General features: G+C 41.4%; 1 protein-coding gene across 1 annotated transcript in view; it reads left to right on the top strand.

Annotated features, from left to right (window-relative positions):
- Window positions 1–15,916, top strand: part of SUSD1 (sushi domain containing 1) — a 112,879-nt gene that overhangs the window by 77,020 nt on the left and 19,943 nt on the right. The window contains exons 11-12 of the mRNA XM_082623213.1: window positions 4,859–4,950; window positions 6,121–6,307. Of these exons, the coding sequence (XP_082479339.1) occupies window positions 4,859–4,950; window positions 6,121–6,307 (279 nt within the window). The remainder of the gene's footprint in view (window positions 1–4,858; window positions 4,951–6,120; window positions 6,308–15,916) is intronic.

The following is a 15,916-nucleotide window of genomic DNA, read 5'->3' as shown; positions in this document are numbered from 1 at the left end:
TCTATTTCCCTTTTTCTTTATTCCTTCTCCTCTCAATTTTTCAGTTGCCTTATTTCTACTTTATCAGAACATATACTGTTTATATTTTATCCTTCCATCTTGCCCCACCTTTATTTTAGTCTTAGATTTACAGTTTAATATATCAGATGCTCACCATCAGTCTTTTTACTGAAGTTTCTTCAGTTACCTCTTGGATGAAGCTCATTTTCTAGTAGATTCCTTAAGAGTACAGTATTCCCTGAGTTCTTAGATGTTTAAAACTGTTTCTCTATGGTCTTGATACTTGAAAGATAGAATAGTTGGATATAAAAATCTTGATTTACACTTTCTTTGTTTGAATTTCCTTAAAATAACTTCTTTTGTTGCTTTTTTATGTAGCTTTTGAGAAGTCTGGCGCAGCCTAATTCTTTTGCCTTTGGATCTTAATTGTTTATTTCTTTGAGTGGAGATGCTGAGGAGTTTTTCTTTATCTTTGAAGTCTAATAGTTTTACTTAGCTAAATCTTAGGGCTGATTGTTCTGGGTGAGTTTTCTCAGGTATCTGGTGAATCCTTCCAGTATTTATATTCAGGTCTTTTTATTTTTGTAAGGCTATCTTGGATTATAGTTTTAAATATTTATTCTGTTTCCATGTTTTTCTTCTTTAGAGACTTTAATTATACATATGTTGGATCTTCGCCTATATTCCATGTCAACCATTTTATTTATGATCCTTTTTACTTCCTTTTTAATCTCATTTTTATTCTTTTTGGTGGTTTTCTTGTATTTGTTCAATACATTTATATTCTAATCTATCCGTCTTTGGGCACCATGAAATTTAGTCTTTATTTCTGATGTGATTTTGTCTTTTCCTTTGCTTTTTTCCTGAATTCAGTCACTTGTGTTTCATTTCCTTCCTGCTTTTTGTTCATTCTGTTCTTATTTTCGAATTTCTAACTCAAGGTGTTTTCTTTATATTCCAAAGGCTTGTTTGGGCACAAGCCTGGGCACAGCGACGAAGACCCAACACAGCCAAAAAAAACAAAACAAAGCAAAACAAAACCCAGGAAATTAACACTAAAAAAACAAAACAAACAAACAAACAAAAAATATATATATATATATGAATCATAGATAAACATATAGTAAATAAGAAACATATAAAAACCTGTGGTGTTAAAATTTTATAAAGTGTGAGAGATTAGGGGAAAAAATGTTTAAAAAGGCTCCATGTAGGGCTATAATGAAAAAAGGTTGAGAAATACTGTCATAACTTTATAATAGTTACTGAAACCTGGTTATGTCCTGTTTCAATATTTTTATTTTAACTTTTTTCTTGTTATTCTCATTAATCTTCCCCCCAAAATTTAGCAGTAATTGTGTTTTTGTTCATTGAGCATGCCAAGCTGATTCCTGCATGTGGGGTTTTGACCTTGGAGCCCCCTCTGTCTGACCCCTCTTCCTCCACTCTTGATGCTCACTCACTCATCCTTCAGGTCTCTGCTCACATATCACCTCCACAGCGGACCTTCCATAACCATCCTTTCTATTCTTGTATGATGCTTTTCATAGTCTTTACCAGTGCACAAAATTTTATATATATATATATATATATATATATATATATACTTTAAAAATTTATTTATTTTATTTGTTTATTTTTGGCCGCGTTGCATCTTCATTGCTGTGCGTGGGCTTTCTCTAGTTGCAGCGAGCAGGGCTACTCTTTGTTTCAGTGCACGGGCTTCTCATTGCGCTGTCTTCTCTTATTGCAGTGCATGGGTTTCAGTACTTGTGGCACATGGGCTTCAGTAGTTGTGGCTCGTGGGCTCTAGAGCACAGGCTCAGTAGTTGTGGTGCACGGGCTTAGTTGCTCCACGGCATATGTTGGATCTTCCTGGACCAGGGATCTAACCCATGTCCCCTGCATTTGCAGGCGGATTCTTAACCACTGTGCCACCAGGGAAGCCCTATATTTTTAAAATTTATTTTTTCACTTGTTTATTTTCTGCCTTTCTCACTAGAATGAATTCCACTAGGTGCAGGGACTTTGTTTTCTCACCACTTTATCCTTAGCCCCAAAGCATACCTGGCACATGGTGAGAACTTTCTATTCACTGAATAATGTGTAAACTTACCACGTTCCAAGAAAGTCCACTGGAATCACCATTGGAAGTATATTCCACTTACAGGTTAATTGGTGGAGGATTGATATCTTTTCACGTTTCAATCTTTCCATTCAAGGATGTGGCATTTTCTCTTTATTGTTTTATTTTATGTCCTTTTGGGGGAAAAAAATCATCTTGTAAGTTTTGGACATTTCTAGTTACATTTATTGCTAGGTATCTGAAGTTTGTTCATGGTTTCTTCTCTTGTGAATAGAAATCTTTTAATTTTTCTATTATATTTTATTTGTGGTTTTAGTTTATTTGTGTCAGCAGGCCTTTGTTCATTGTGGGGTCTCAAAGGGAGGATCTATTTCCTTGCTCTTTCCAGTTTCTAGCCCCTGCCTACATTCCTTGGCTTGTGGCCCCATCCTCCATCTTTAAAGCTCATCAGTTCAACCTTAAGTTCTCTCTGGCCCTGATTTTCTTGTCTCCCTCTTTTAAAGACCCTTGTCACTGCATTGGGCCCATCTGGATAATCCAGGATAATCTCCCTATTGTAATCACATTTGCAAAGTCTTTATGCCATGTAAGGTAACATGGTTACAGATTCCAGGGATTAGGATGTGAACGTCTTTGAAGGGACCATTATTCAGCCTACCATACTTGTGCTTACAGATATGTAGAAAACGATTAGTTTTTCTATGTTCTTGTCTTTGGGTGCATTTTGCCAAATTTCTATTATTTTTCTGTCATTTTCAAACAATTGCATATTTGTTTTTCAGTTTTTTTAAAAATTTACTGTCAGTTGCATAATTTGTTCCCTTTCTTTCTGGTATTTATAGCTCATTTTTTTCCTTGCCTCGTTCTGCATTGTCTAGAATCTCCTGACTAATGCTAAATAATAGCTGTGAAACCACGCATCCTTGGATTGTTCTTAACTTTATTAGAAATTGTTTTACCACTGAGTGTGGTGGTTTCTAATAAACATTCTTTTAAATCAAGGAGTTTTTATCAAATTAAATCCTAGTTTGCTAAGATTTTTAGGCAGGAATGTACATTAGATGTATTAACCATTATGCTTATAAAAGTGACCATATGTTTTTTCTCTTTCAATCTATTAATAGCTTTCCTAGTAATGATCATCTCTGTATTCCTGGAGTAAATCTCCCTTGTTTATACTGTATTGTTCTTTGAATGTACTGCTGACTTCTATTTGTTAATATTTTATTTTTGTATTTATATTAATAAGTGAATTTGGCATAGTGTGTTTAGTAATTTGTTGTGCTGTCCTTGTACACGTTGGACATTGTGGATTATCCAGTCATACTGAGTGAATTGGGAAATTTTCTACCTTTTTGTATGGTCTGGAACTGTTTAAATACTACTGAAGTTATATGCTTTTTGAAAGTTTCATAAATGTGAGTTTCCTTGGGCCACTACTACTTATCTCTAAAACCATCTTCCTTACCTTCCTTAAAGGTTGCTTTATCCTGAATCATCCATACTTTATCCCTTACTCTGTCTTACAGCATTTGAAGAATAGCTTGTGACCTGTGGAACAGGTTTTCTCTGGGCAAAGCTGCCCCATCCATAAAGAGGGGTCACATCTATCAACTAGGCTTCATTCATAGGAGCCTGTTGGTCCAGGGGCTTACACAATAAAGGTTTGGCTCCCATGAGATTTTCTTTTTTTTTCACGTGCTTTGGGAGTTCTTTATCACTTATTAATCATCACAGTGTTCCTATGAAACTTCTTAGCAAGTCTGATGTATTATTTTCAGTTTAAGGACAGGAATCATCATTGAAGGAAATAACCTTTGATACCAGAGTTTTGAATAACCAGTCTTTTTTTTTTTTTTTTTTTTTTGCGGTATGTGGGCCTCTCACTGTTGTGGCCTCTCCCGTTGTGGAGCACAGGCTCCGGACGTGCAGGCTCCGGACGCGCAGGATCAACGGCCATGGCTCACGGGCCATGGCTCACGGGCCATGGCTCACGGGCCCAGCCGCTCCGCGGCATGTGGGATCCTCCCAGACCGGGGCATGAACCCGTGTCCCCTGCATCGGCAGGCGGACTCTCAACCACTGCGCCACCAGGGAAGCCCGAATAACCAGTCTTTAAAAAAAATTTTTTTTAATTGAAGTATAGTTGAATTACAGTGTTGTTTGAATAACTAGTCTTTATTTTAAAAAGCTTGGGGGATGTGCCTCTGTATTATATGGTACAGTACTGAACTGTCTTTTGGATTCATTACCATGAAATTGAGCAGAGACCACTGAATGCTTCTTTGATCATAAGAGATGAGGAAGACCAAACCGAGAGGGACCACTCCCCCCTTTTCATCATGAAAAGCCTGACTGCTTGAGGTAGCCTTTTTCATTTCCTCAAGGAGTAATTCTCAGTTCTCTGCCGAAATGTTACTCTCAACTCAGAATTTCAAACTGATGGTTGTTTGTCTAAATGAGGTTGTCCAAGGCCGGGACAATGAGTTGCTGTTTTAGCTTACTAAACCAAGGGAATTTGCAGTGGATCGACTTAAATAATTTTTTAGGAAGGATTCTCTGACTGGGTATCTTTTGATCTTAAATCTTTCATCAGGACTGTATTTATATAAATATAAAAATGGTGTTTCTTGGACTGCTACCACTGATTTCTAAATTAAAATGCTGCTGAAGTCATCCTCTGTAAATGCTTATCCTTGGAATATTGTTCAATTAAAAGGTAGTATTTTGGTATAAGGTGTAAGTTGATTTCTCATTCTTTTCCCCTTGCAGTAAAGCAGACCATCAGTAACATTTCAATATTTAATGAAACCTGCTTGAGATGGAGAAGTATGAAGACAGCTGATATAGAGGAGATGTATTTAGTAAGTTACTGAAAGTTACTTTGTTTATAGGTGTTTGTCTTGTGTGGGAGGTTCAAAAAATATCAACAAACCAAAAAAACTACTTATATAGCTGCCATTATCAGTGGAAGATTTATAGTGACAATTGCAGTAAGAAACAAGAAAGTGGGAACTTCTGCTGCATATTTGAAGACAGAGACCTTGGGGATTGATGAGAAAATCATGAGAGGTTCTTTGTGCAACATAGCCTGATGCAGAGCTGATGTTCAGGCAGTGTCATGGAAGGAAGCCAGTGGCTTTTGCAAGTGTGTGTCTCTCCACACCAGTGCCTCTGGTCAGGGTCTGAATGTGTTGCCTGGAGAGTCAAGGGGAACTTCTAAAGCTAGATATGGTTGTGAGTAAGAAAGGTAAAGACCATGGGATGAGCTGCTACTAGGAGCAATTAAGTAGGAAGAAAAGTGCATCTATTGGCCCAGGTGCTGGCATGTTACAGTAAAGTGCAGGGAATGTCAGAAGGGGGCGGGCAGAGGAGAAAAACTCTTCCCAGGTTTTACCAAACCGACTAGGATTACCCTAATGCAGCAGTCCCCAATCTTTTCGGCACCAGGGACCGGTTTCATGGAAGACAACTTTTCTACCGCCAGGGGGCGGGGTGATGGGTCAGGCGGTAATGCGAGCGATGGGGAGCAGCAGACAAAGCTTCACTCCGTCCACCACTCCCCTCATGCTGTGTGGCCTGGTTCCTAACAGGCTGTGGACTGGTACCAGTCTGCGGTCTGGGGGTTGGGGACCCCTATCCTAATGCACGTTCTGCCCTGGGAGAAGCCTTAGTTCAGATTCTTAATTTTCTTTCTAGGAAATTGTTCTTTGGTTTTGCTCCTGTGGTTTAGCCAACAGACTTTCACATTGGGCATGTGCCGTTATATGTGTGAGAACAAGAAAGAGAAAGTTGTCAGTGTTGGGGCCTCGAGTTTTTGTGCATTTTGATTTAAAAATATGTTTATGATACTGATAATATTGTAATTACAATATTTATGGTATTAAAACTCTAATATTTGCTTTCTGCTGTATTTCACTTTCTGAAGGAACTTTAGAATCAAGAGTAACAGAGTGTGAGAGAAAGGGTAGATATCCAGGCATTCAGAGCCTTTCAAGCTAGCAATTCACCTGGTGAACTTTTCTATGTTTTAGTTCCACATTTGGGGCCAGAGATGGTATCAGAAGGAATTTGCCCAGGAAATGGTCTTTAATATCACTGCCAGCAGCCAGGCTCCTGAGACGTGTTTGGACCTGAGGCCAGGTACCAACTACAGTGTCAGCATCCAGGCTTTGTCTTCTGAACTTCCTGCGGTCATCTCCCTGACAACGCAGATAACAGGTAAATCTTGAATAACAGCATTTGGATGAAGGAAGTCACCACAGAGCTGTATAGGCTCAAATAAAGAGGCACACTATTACTTTCTATCTTTATATAATGAACTTAAAGAGAAAGAGGAAGAAGGATGTGAAATTGGAGAGGGGAACTAAGGGGACTGCAGCCTGAACTGCAATGTTTTATTTCTTAAAAAGTTACCTGAAACAAAATAGGAACATTGAAGAAATCTGGGTAGTGTGTACCTGAGTGTTGGTTAAATTCCTTCTGGATATTTGAAATATTTAAAATATTTCATACTTAAAAAGAATTTTTCCTATTACTCTTTCTTTCTCAGTAACATATTTAATTCTTATTCTGTTACAAGTACCTTAAGAGTAGGTTACTCTCAGGGAAAAATGACTGGGAGTCCCACTCTAGTCCCCTAGAAAATCACTTTCCACTCATTTTCTCATGTCTCCTCAAATCTGTGATGCTCACTCCATCCCCCAACACACACACTCTGAGCTAATATTCCGACTATTAGCTTCTTGTTTCTTATTTCACTGAGGAATTAGAAGTAATCAGGTGAGGGGGTGGTGGTGGGATGAATTGGGAGACTGAGATTGACATATATACACTAATATGTATAAAATAGATAACTAATAAGAACCTGCTGTATAAAAATAAATAAAAATCAATCAATCAATCAATAAAATTAAAAAAAAAAAGGAATCAGGTGAGGACTTTCCACTCCCAAATCTCCCATTGTTGCCTTCATGCAGAACCTATATTTTATCTTCTCTCTTGTCCCCACTCCTAAGGCGAATCCTCCCTCAACCCGTCATCCCTTCTTGCCTCATCCTCAATTCCCTCCAGTAAAGAATTAGTCCCGGGCTTCCCTGGTGGCGTAGTGGTTGAGAGTCCGCCTGCCGATGCAGGGGACACGGGTTCGTGCCCCGGTCCGGGAAGATCCCACATGCCGCAGAGCGGCTGGGCCCGTGAGCCATGGCCGCTGAGACTGCACGTCCGGAGCCTGTGCTCCGCAACGGGAGAGGCCACAACAGTGAGAGGCCCGCGTACCGAAAAATAAAATAAAATAAAATAAAAGAATTAGTCCCGGGCTTCCCTGGCGGCACAGTGGTAGAGAGTCTGCCTGCCGATGCAGGGGACACGGGTTCATGCCCTGGTCCAGGAGGATCCCACGTGCCGCGGAGTGGCTGGGCCCATGAGCCACGGCCACTGAGCCTGCGCGTCCGGAGCCTGTGCTCTGCAACGGGAAAAGCCACAACAGTGAGAGGCCCGCGTACTGCAAAAAAAAAAAAAAAAGAATTAGTCCCAACACTGCATGTTGTAATATCTCATTTTTAAATGAAAACATAGAAAAGATAAACACACTTCTTTTGATCCCATATTCCCTCCAGCTACTCTTCCTTCTCTCAGCCCCTCTTTACAGTAAAACTCCTTGAAAGAATGTTGTGTAGGCTCCACATCATTACCTCCTCTTCTTTCTTTAACTGGTTCCAGTCCAGAGGCATTTGTCCTCAATGCTTTACTGGAAGTGTCTCCATCTTGCAAAACCCACTGCCCAATTTTGTTCTTATATGATTTTCTCTACAGCATTTGGCATTCCATCCTTGAAACACCTTTTCTCTTGGCTTTTGGATCCTTCTACCTTGCTGGCTCTTCCTTCTCAGTTTTTTTTTCACTAGGTCCATCTATTGGGTTGGCCAAAAATATCGTTCAGGTTTTGCCATAAGAGCTTCCAAAGAACCCAAATGAACTTTTTGGCCAACCGAATACTTTTATTGATGCCCCTCCCCTCGCCTTCTTCTATTCCTTTTTCTTCGTTATTTACTCTTTCTGCCTAGGCGATCTCTACCAGTCTCATGGCTATAAACATTACCTATGTGCTGAGCATTCCCAAATATGTATCCTAGTCCCAATCTCTCCTCTGAGCTCCAGACTCATGTGTCCACCTGTGTCCTAAACATATCCTATTGAACATCTAATAGGCAAACCCAGTAGAACTTTTGATTTCTCACCTCTTCCCTCACCCCCAAATCCATTTCCACCCAGGCTTCTCTATCTCAGTTATTGGCATTCCTATTCACCAACTGCTCAGGCCAGAAAGGAATCATAATTGATTCTATCTCTTCCCCCATTTCTAGTCCATCAACAAGCTGGCTTGTTTCTGAAATAAACGTTCTGAATCCAACCACTTCTCCCCACCTTTGCCTTTACCACTAGCAACCTAATCCAAGCCAGCAACTTCTTGCTTGGACTCCTGCAATAGCATTCTAACTCTTCTCCCTGTTTTCACAGTTGCCTATCACCTGCTGCCCTAAGTCTTAATCTTCACCATAACTTTAAAACATCACTCAAAGTGTCATATTGAATGAAGTAAGTCAGACAGAGAAAGTCAAATATCATGATATTGCTTATATGAGGAATCTAAAAAATGGTACAAATGCACTTATTAACAAAACAGAGTCACAGATGTAAAAAACAAACTCATGGTTACCAGGGGGAAATGAAGGGAGGGATAAATTGGGAGATTGGGATTGACATATACACACTACTATATATAAAATAGATAACTAACATGGACCTACTGTATAGCACAGGGAACTCTACTCAATACTCTAATGACCTATATGGGAAAAGAATCTAAAAAAGAGTGGATGTATATATATGTATAACTGATACACTTTGCTGTACAACTGAAACTAACACAACATTATAAATCAACTCTACTCCAATAAAAATTAATTTAAAAATGCATATAAGAACATGTCATCCCCAGCTCAAAACGGTCCTATGAGTTTGCATTAGTGTTCTAACGGAATCCACGTTCCTTACCATGGAACATGGAGTCTGGCCCCTGCCTACCTCATTGACCTCATCTCCCTATGCCCTCTTTCCTTCTCACTAAGCAGCAGCATCCTTCCTTGTTATTTCTCAAACGGGTCAAACTTGTTCTTGCATCCAGGTCTTTCCATTTGCTGGTTAATCTTCGTGGGATACTCTCTCCACATGGCTTCTTTATAATCACTCAGGTTTCTGCTCAAGTGCCATTACCTAGAGAGCCTCTCCCTGCCCATCCTTTCAAAAATCATCTCCCATTGCCACCCCATCACTCTATCCATTTCCTCTGCTTGAATTTCTTCATAGAACTCATTTTCAGGACTCGTATTTTAAAATTTACTTGTTTATTTTCTTTTCCCCTACTAAAATAGGAACTCTTTGAAGACAGAGACTTTTGTCTGTGTGTTCTACATTGAATCCCCAACACATAAGGACAGTGTGAGCACACATAAGGACAAGGATAGCACAACAAAAGAATATTTTTGTAATGAATGCATACGAGGGCTAACCCCCAAATGGCCAGCAGGTGGTATTGGCATTGAAGAAATGCCTGGTTAGTTAATAAAGGCTTTAGACCAAAAAGAATTCACCAACTTTGGGGCTGGAAAGAGATGTTCAATTTGGGCATTTTTTCCCATGGTGATTTATCAAAATGGATAGTTATTCAGTCTCCTACTCTTTGGTCCTTCTCATGTTTTGATGGTTTGCATTGCTGATTCACATTAGCATTTCATATTTTTTGAGCTGGGGAGAGGGTGTTTCATCTTGATGAGACACTTACTTCTACCTTGTTTTTGTTTTGTTTTTGTGGTACACGGGCCTCTCACTGTTGTGGCCTCTCCCATTGCGGAGCACAGGCTCCGGACGCACAGGCTCAGCGGCCATAGCTCACAGGCCCAGCCACTCCGCGGCATGTAGGGATCCTCCCGGACTGGGGCACGAACCCATGTCTGCTGCATCGGCAGGCGGACTCTCAACCACTGCGCCACCAGGGAAGCCCTTCTACCTTGTTTTGTACGCTAAATATTGCCCTGTAGCTCAAGCACCCTGTGTCTGTGTTCATGGCCACCAGGGGACACTGTTGAGCTGTTTAAGTTCATTGAAACCATGACTGCATATTTTTCACTCTACTTTAAAGAATTAGCAATTTTTAAAAAGTGTGAAAATTCACATTGTTAAGATTTATGAAAGAGTAACTAAACAAATAAAATAAGAACAAACCCCAAGCCCTCTCTTTAATAAGAGAACCATATACTGATGTGAAGAGGTATGCCTGTTTGCCTAAGGTGTGGCTTTGTTTCAGCAAAATTGTGAACTTTTGAATTTTACCAGAAATGTGAGGCAAGGGGTTTGGACGTGGAATACGCAGCAGCTGATTTCCCAGAAGAAAAGTGAATGGAATTTCCCTTCTGAGTGTCTTACATTAAGCTAAATCTTACGGATGGGAACAGGATGAAAATGAGCGCTTTAAATATATTGCTGACCTCAGAGGAGAGTGAAAGCTTTTGGAATGTTGAAGGACAGAGGCAAGTGTTGTAGTGGCAATGGAAGAGGGTGCTGGTGAGAAAGGTGGTGAGATGGAGGGCTATCACAGTGCTTCTGACTCATGGCCCACGTGCTTCCGCAGCAGCCCATTGATGGGAATTCATCAGAATAGTGCCACTATTTATACACCCTTATGTAAGAACAAACTTTCATCCTTGATGTAAACCCAAAGGGTCAGAAGAGCTGCCCCACACTGGTTATGCTACTTTCTAGCCAAGTCAAAAAGCTTGTAGGCAAAATTTTCTTCTCATAGAGAGAGGGAGAGAACCAGAGAGGGGAAAGTGGGGGGAGGGAGAGAAAGAGAGAGAGAGAGAGAAAGCAAGTGCCTGCAGGAATGTAAAGATAAACCACTTGTTCCACGCGATGTGGTGATCATTTGTGGTTGAATGTTTATTATGGAACCAAGAATGCTGGAAGAAAAAAGGGAAACGAATATGTAAAGGAAATCATTCCTTCCCAAGTCCACCTTCAACACCAAGGCTGGCAACGTACATGGGAACTTTCCCATCTCTACCTGCATTCGTAATAAGAAAAGCAATGTACTTTTTCAGATGTTCAGGAAAGCCACTGAAAACACAGGTATGTCCCAAGCGTTCTCAGGCTATCCCTCTAACAGAGAGGTCCAGTCAGGATAGCTGTAATTCCTTCTACAGGGCTGGGGACCACTGCCCCCTCCTCTGACCCCTCCTCTCTTACTATTAAGTGTCCTTAGGAAGGACCATGCAGGACCAGGTGTCTTGATGTTCTTCTGCTGTGAGCTTCTCTTCCACAAACCATCCAAGGACTGTGCACTCCTGTGTCCTCAGTGAGGACCTTGTCTTCTCAGGCTGGTTCCAGGGTACCACACTTATTCCTGCTGTTTCCCCTGGGTAGGAACTGCCCCGGAGGTTAGGAGAGGAGCTGGCCTTCATCCCAACTGTTTTTCTTCCTCCAGGCTCTCTCTAAGTCTTTCACGGACACAGGTTCTTTGACATCTGAGGACCTAATGTTAGGTCAGGCCAGGAGGGAGGCACACATGTCCTTCCATACCTCCATGGGCCACCTGTTCCTCTCATGCCCAGAAATCTCTCAACTACTTTCCAGCTTCAAATCAAAACCTAGCCTCTCAAGGAAATGGCTATATGGGGATGGATATCTCCCCACTCTTCTCACTGAAAACGTCTGCATTCCTGCTGAGGCCCCACTGAGACAAGATGGTACACCACAGAGGAAAATGGGCTGGATGTGTTATGTTCCTATATTAACGCTAGCTTTTTACAAAATATGGATGGGAAAGTTTCTTTATATCAGAAACCTGAAAAAGTGTTTCTCTGTGTTATAGAAGTGGGGGAAGGGTATACTGCAACTTAACAATTTAATTCAGTGAATACCTATTGATTGGTTATGTACAAAGACCGGTGCCAAGTGCTGAAGGGGAGATAAAGATAAAAAGAAGATTGTTCCTTCTTCCTGGGAAGCCAAGTCTCATAACCTTATTGATGGGGAAGATGCAGCTCACCTTGCGATATCTGATGACTTATGGTGTAAGCTCCATTTGCTCTATTGCCATCAATTTCAATTTATCATGCCTTGAGTGGGGGCTGTGGTCCAGTTGGGGAGATGCTGAGGATTAGAAAAGAACCATTGGGTGTCTTTATTTTTATATATTTATTTATATGTATTAGTTCCTTGCATTTACTTGAAGTTTATAGCATAAGGTTGCGAACTTTGTTTAGATTTGGTGCAGATAAAATTTTCTTTTACTTTTTTTTTTGGTTCATTTTAATGGGTTTTAGAGGAATTTTAACACATTTGCACTTCTTTTACCTCCTTCCTCTCATTGATTTTAATAGCTTGCCTACATTAATGGTTTTAATCTTTTGTTATACATATTACACCCCCAGGTTATTTACTCTTTAATTTTCTTGTCAATATTCTTTTTGACATTTAGACATTTTAAGTTTTCATGTAATCAATTCTATTGATTCTTTTATAGTTTCTCCCTCTGGTCATGCCAAGAAAAGCCGTCCCCACCCTGAAAATCAGATCAATAATTTTTATTCTCTACTATTTTCAAATGCTTCTTAATGGTTTTGCTTTTCACATTGAAGTTTAGACCCATTTGGAATTTGTTTAGATGCGTGTATAAGGCTAAATTTACATGGTAATTTTTTTCCCCCAGATGATAAGCCAGTTTCCCCATCACCTTTGGAATGACTGTCCAGGCCACACACTATATTCTCATTTATTTATTTGGGTCTCTTTCTCGATTGTCTAGCTTCTTCCATTGCTTTGCCTGTCCTGTGCTTGTACCTTCCTATTTCAGTTATTGTAAATTTATAATATATTTAATATTTTGTAGGACAAGTCCTGCTTCATTGCTTTTTTCCTGACTCTTCAAAGTTTTCTCAGATGGTAGCCTCCATAATTTCCTTTGTCACTTGCTTCTAGTAGAGAATGGATACTGTTGACGCCTAGGGGTAGTAATGAGTATGTCCCCTCATCTCACATACTCAGGGTGAAAGAACTCCAGCCTAGACACGACCCATTTCTTGCCTTGGGTCTGATTTGGTTTAAATCAGTAATGAAGCCGATGGAAAGGAGAGCAGGTCTGCCATAGACAGCAGGTTGGGGGATGGGAAACAGCACCTTGGAAAACATGGCTGGAAGTTAAGATTATTTAAACTCAAAAATGTGGCGAAGAACCAGCCTGATGAAATCCAAGCTTTCACATTCGAGAGAAAAGGCAGACTCTTTTTAAGGTGGGGAAGGCCTCGAGCAGGCAGAGCAGAAAGCAGTCTAGAAGTCACGTGTTGATGGAATCAACGGCATGGTAGCGGCACATTTAGAATGGCAACAGTGATGCTGGGACTGACAAGGGGCAGCGTGGTACAGAACAAGCAGGCGATGGCCTTCCTGCCCCTGCTGTGGGCCCTCCTTCTCCAAGCTGAGCGAGCACTTTGTTCTGCTGTTCCTGGGGTGGGTGAGAAAGCTGGTGGTTTTAAAAGGTTAGCCAAGAGATTAGAGGACCTAGAATTATTAATCTCAGAGAAGAGCAAACAGAGGAATAACGTGAGCTTAAGGAGAGTTCTCACACAGAAAAGAGTAAACAGTTAATCTCCCTCTGGGCTGAAAACAGGAAATGTGTGATAAAAACCACTTACTTTACTGTGAGGACAAAACATCATGAATGAAAGGGCATTTCATTGATAGCCTGAAGGGCTGAGTGCAGAGATACAGTAAATCCTCTACATATGAACCTTCAAGTTGTGAGCTTTCAAGGATGAGAACGTGCATTCGCATGTCCAATCATGTACGTTAGTTCACGTGTCTGGCGTACATTGTCACATGCGTGCATCCTCTACAAGTGGTTGTGCTTCTGCGTACTTTACAGAACTGTATAGAGTACAGTAGTACGGTATCTTTATTTCAAGCCCAGGATGACCAGAAGCAAGTGTAAAAGCCGCGGTGATGTAGCTGGTACTGCTAAGAAGCACCAGGAATTGGAGGCCCAGAGAAAGGATGAAGAGAGACAAGAGGAAGAAGAAGTAACTGAAGAACTGAAGAGATTCACAACACAGGAAATGGCCAGGGGCTTTCCTTTGTGTGAGGAGGCACTGTTAGTTTTTGAGGCACAGCACCTGCACATAGAACGGTACACGAAGGTTGCAACAGCCATTCAGGATGCAATCCAGTGCCACCGCGTCATCTATGATGAAAAAAAGAGCTACTACCCAGATATCACTGGATCGTTTTTTCAAAAGGGTAGATAGAATTGAATCCAGCAAGGAACCAGAACCTGTGCCATCAGCGTCAGGCCTGAGTGAAACTGCAGCTTGCCCTCCGTCTCCTGTTGCTGACAATCCTTCAGCTCTACCATCTCCCACCTCCTCTCCCTCCTCCAGTCAGTAACTCTTCTTGCCTGTTCACTCGATGCCAGCCCCTGTATGCCAGCTGTTGTACTGTACTACTGTGCTTTTCAAGGTACTGTACTGTAAGATTAAAAATGTTTACTTTATTTTTGGTTTGTTTTTTATGTATTATTTGTGTGAAAAGTATTATAAACCTATTACAGTACAGTACTATATAGCCGATTGTGTTAGTTGGGTATCTAGGCTAACTTTATTGGACTTAACGAACAAATTGGACTTAACAGAATAACTCTTGGAACGGAACTTGTTTGTATGCAGGGGACTTACTGTACTCAAATGCTCACATTTCCCTGGGGAACCTGGTGGGGGCTTTTTAAACTGCATTTTCCCCTCTCCCCATTACCGCTGCAGGAAGCTGGCCATTGTCTTCCTCAGGGGTGTCAGTTATGGAATCTCTTACTAGGCACCTCTTGGAAACAGCATAGACCTTCAACACCGTAGCGTGAGGTCTTAACTGTAGGTGGGGGATTGTTCCCTAACAAACCCACGGATTTATGGAAAACCTAATTTGTGTGGCATATCTGGGTGACTTTGGAAGAAATTCTAGACTTAGCGCTGTTTAATAAGAGCTATAGGGGACTCTCACTCATCCACCTGGTCTTAGACGCCTGAGTTTCCCGGTGGTCGCCTTAGGCCCTCGTCTCTTCTCAGATGCATTTCTACCTTCCCCCATGGGCAGCCGTAGCCTCTTCTATTGATGACTGACTCCATATCACGATCACAGTTTGCTCCTAAGCTCTAGACCCACATTTCTAACTGCCTGCTGGACGATTTCACAGGCACTTCTAACTTAACAGGTCTAGAAGTGAGCTGCGTCTGAACCTTCCCTGCAGACCTTGATGAATGACGTCACCACTGACTCAGTGGCCAAAACCAAAGCCCAGATTCCTTCCCCTCCCTTATCTTCCACCACCTTCTGTTCCGTCTCCGCCCCACGTGTCTCCTCCATCTGCCCCCTCTTCTCCCTTCCGAGGGCCATCACTCGCTTCAGACCTCAGGCTCTTCTTACCTAGATTTTGGAGAACCTGTGCTTTTGCTCTTTTCCAATTCATCCTCCAACAGGCGGTCCAAATTGTATTTCTGAAATACACATCTGCTAAGCATCGTTAGGTGGCTTCTCGTTATTTCTAGGACCTCAGATCTGACCTATACTCACATGTCTCACTTTACTGCCCACTTCTACCCAGCTGGGACTCAACCTTTCGGACACACTGAACTCCTGCAGTTCTGTCTCAGCCCGCACTCTCTCTCACCTCCTGCCCCTGCATCTGTTTCTGTATTTGATAGGCTCACCCCCCTGCCCTTGGTGTTC

Source organism: Mesoplodon mirus, assembly GCF_964341445.2.
Source record: "Mesoplodon mirus genome assembly, chromosome: 1".
NCBI lineage: Eukaryota > Metazoa > Chordata > Mammalia > Artiodactyla > Ziphiidae > Mesoplodon > Mesoplodon mirus.
Note: the sequence above shows the minus strand (reverse complement) of the source record. Positions and strands in the feature narration are given on the sequence as shown.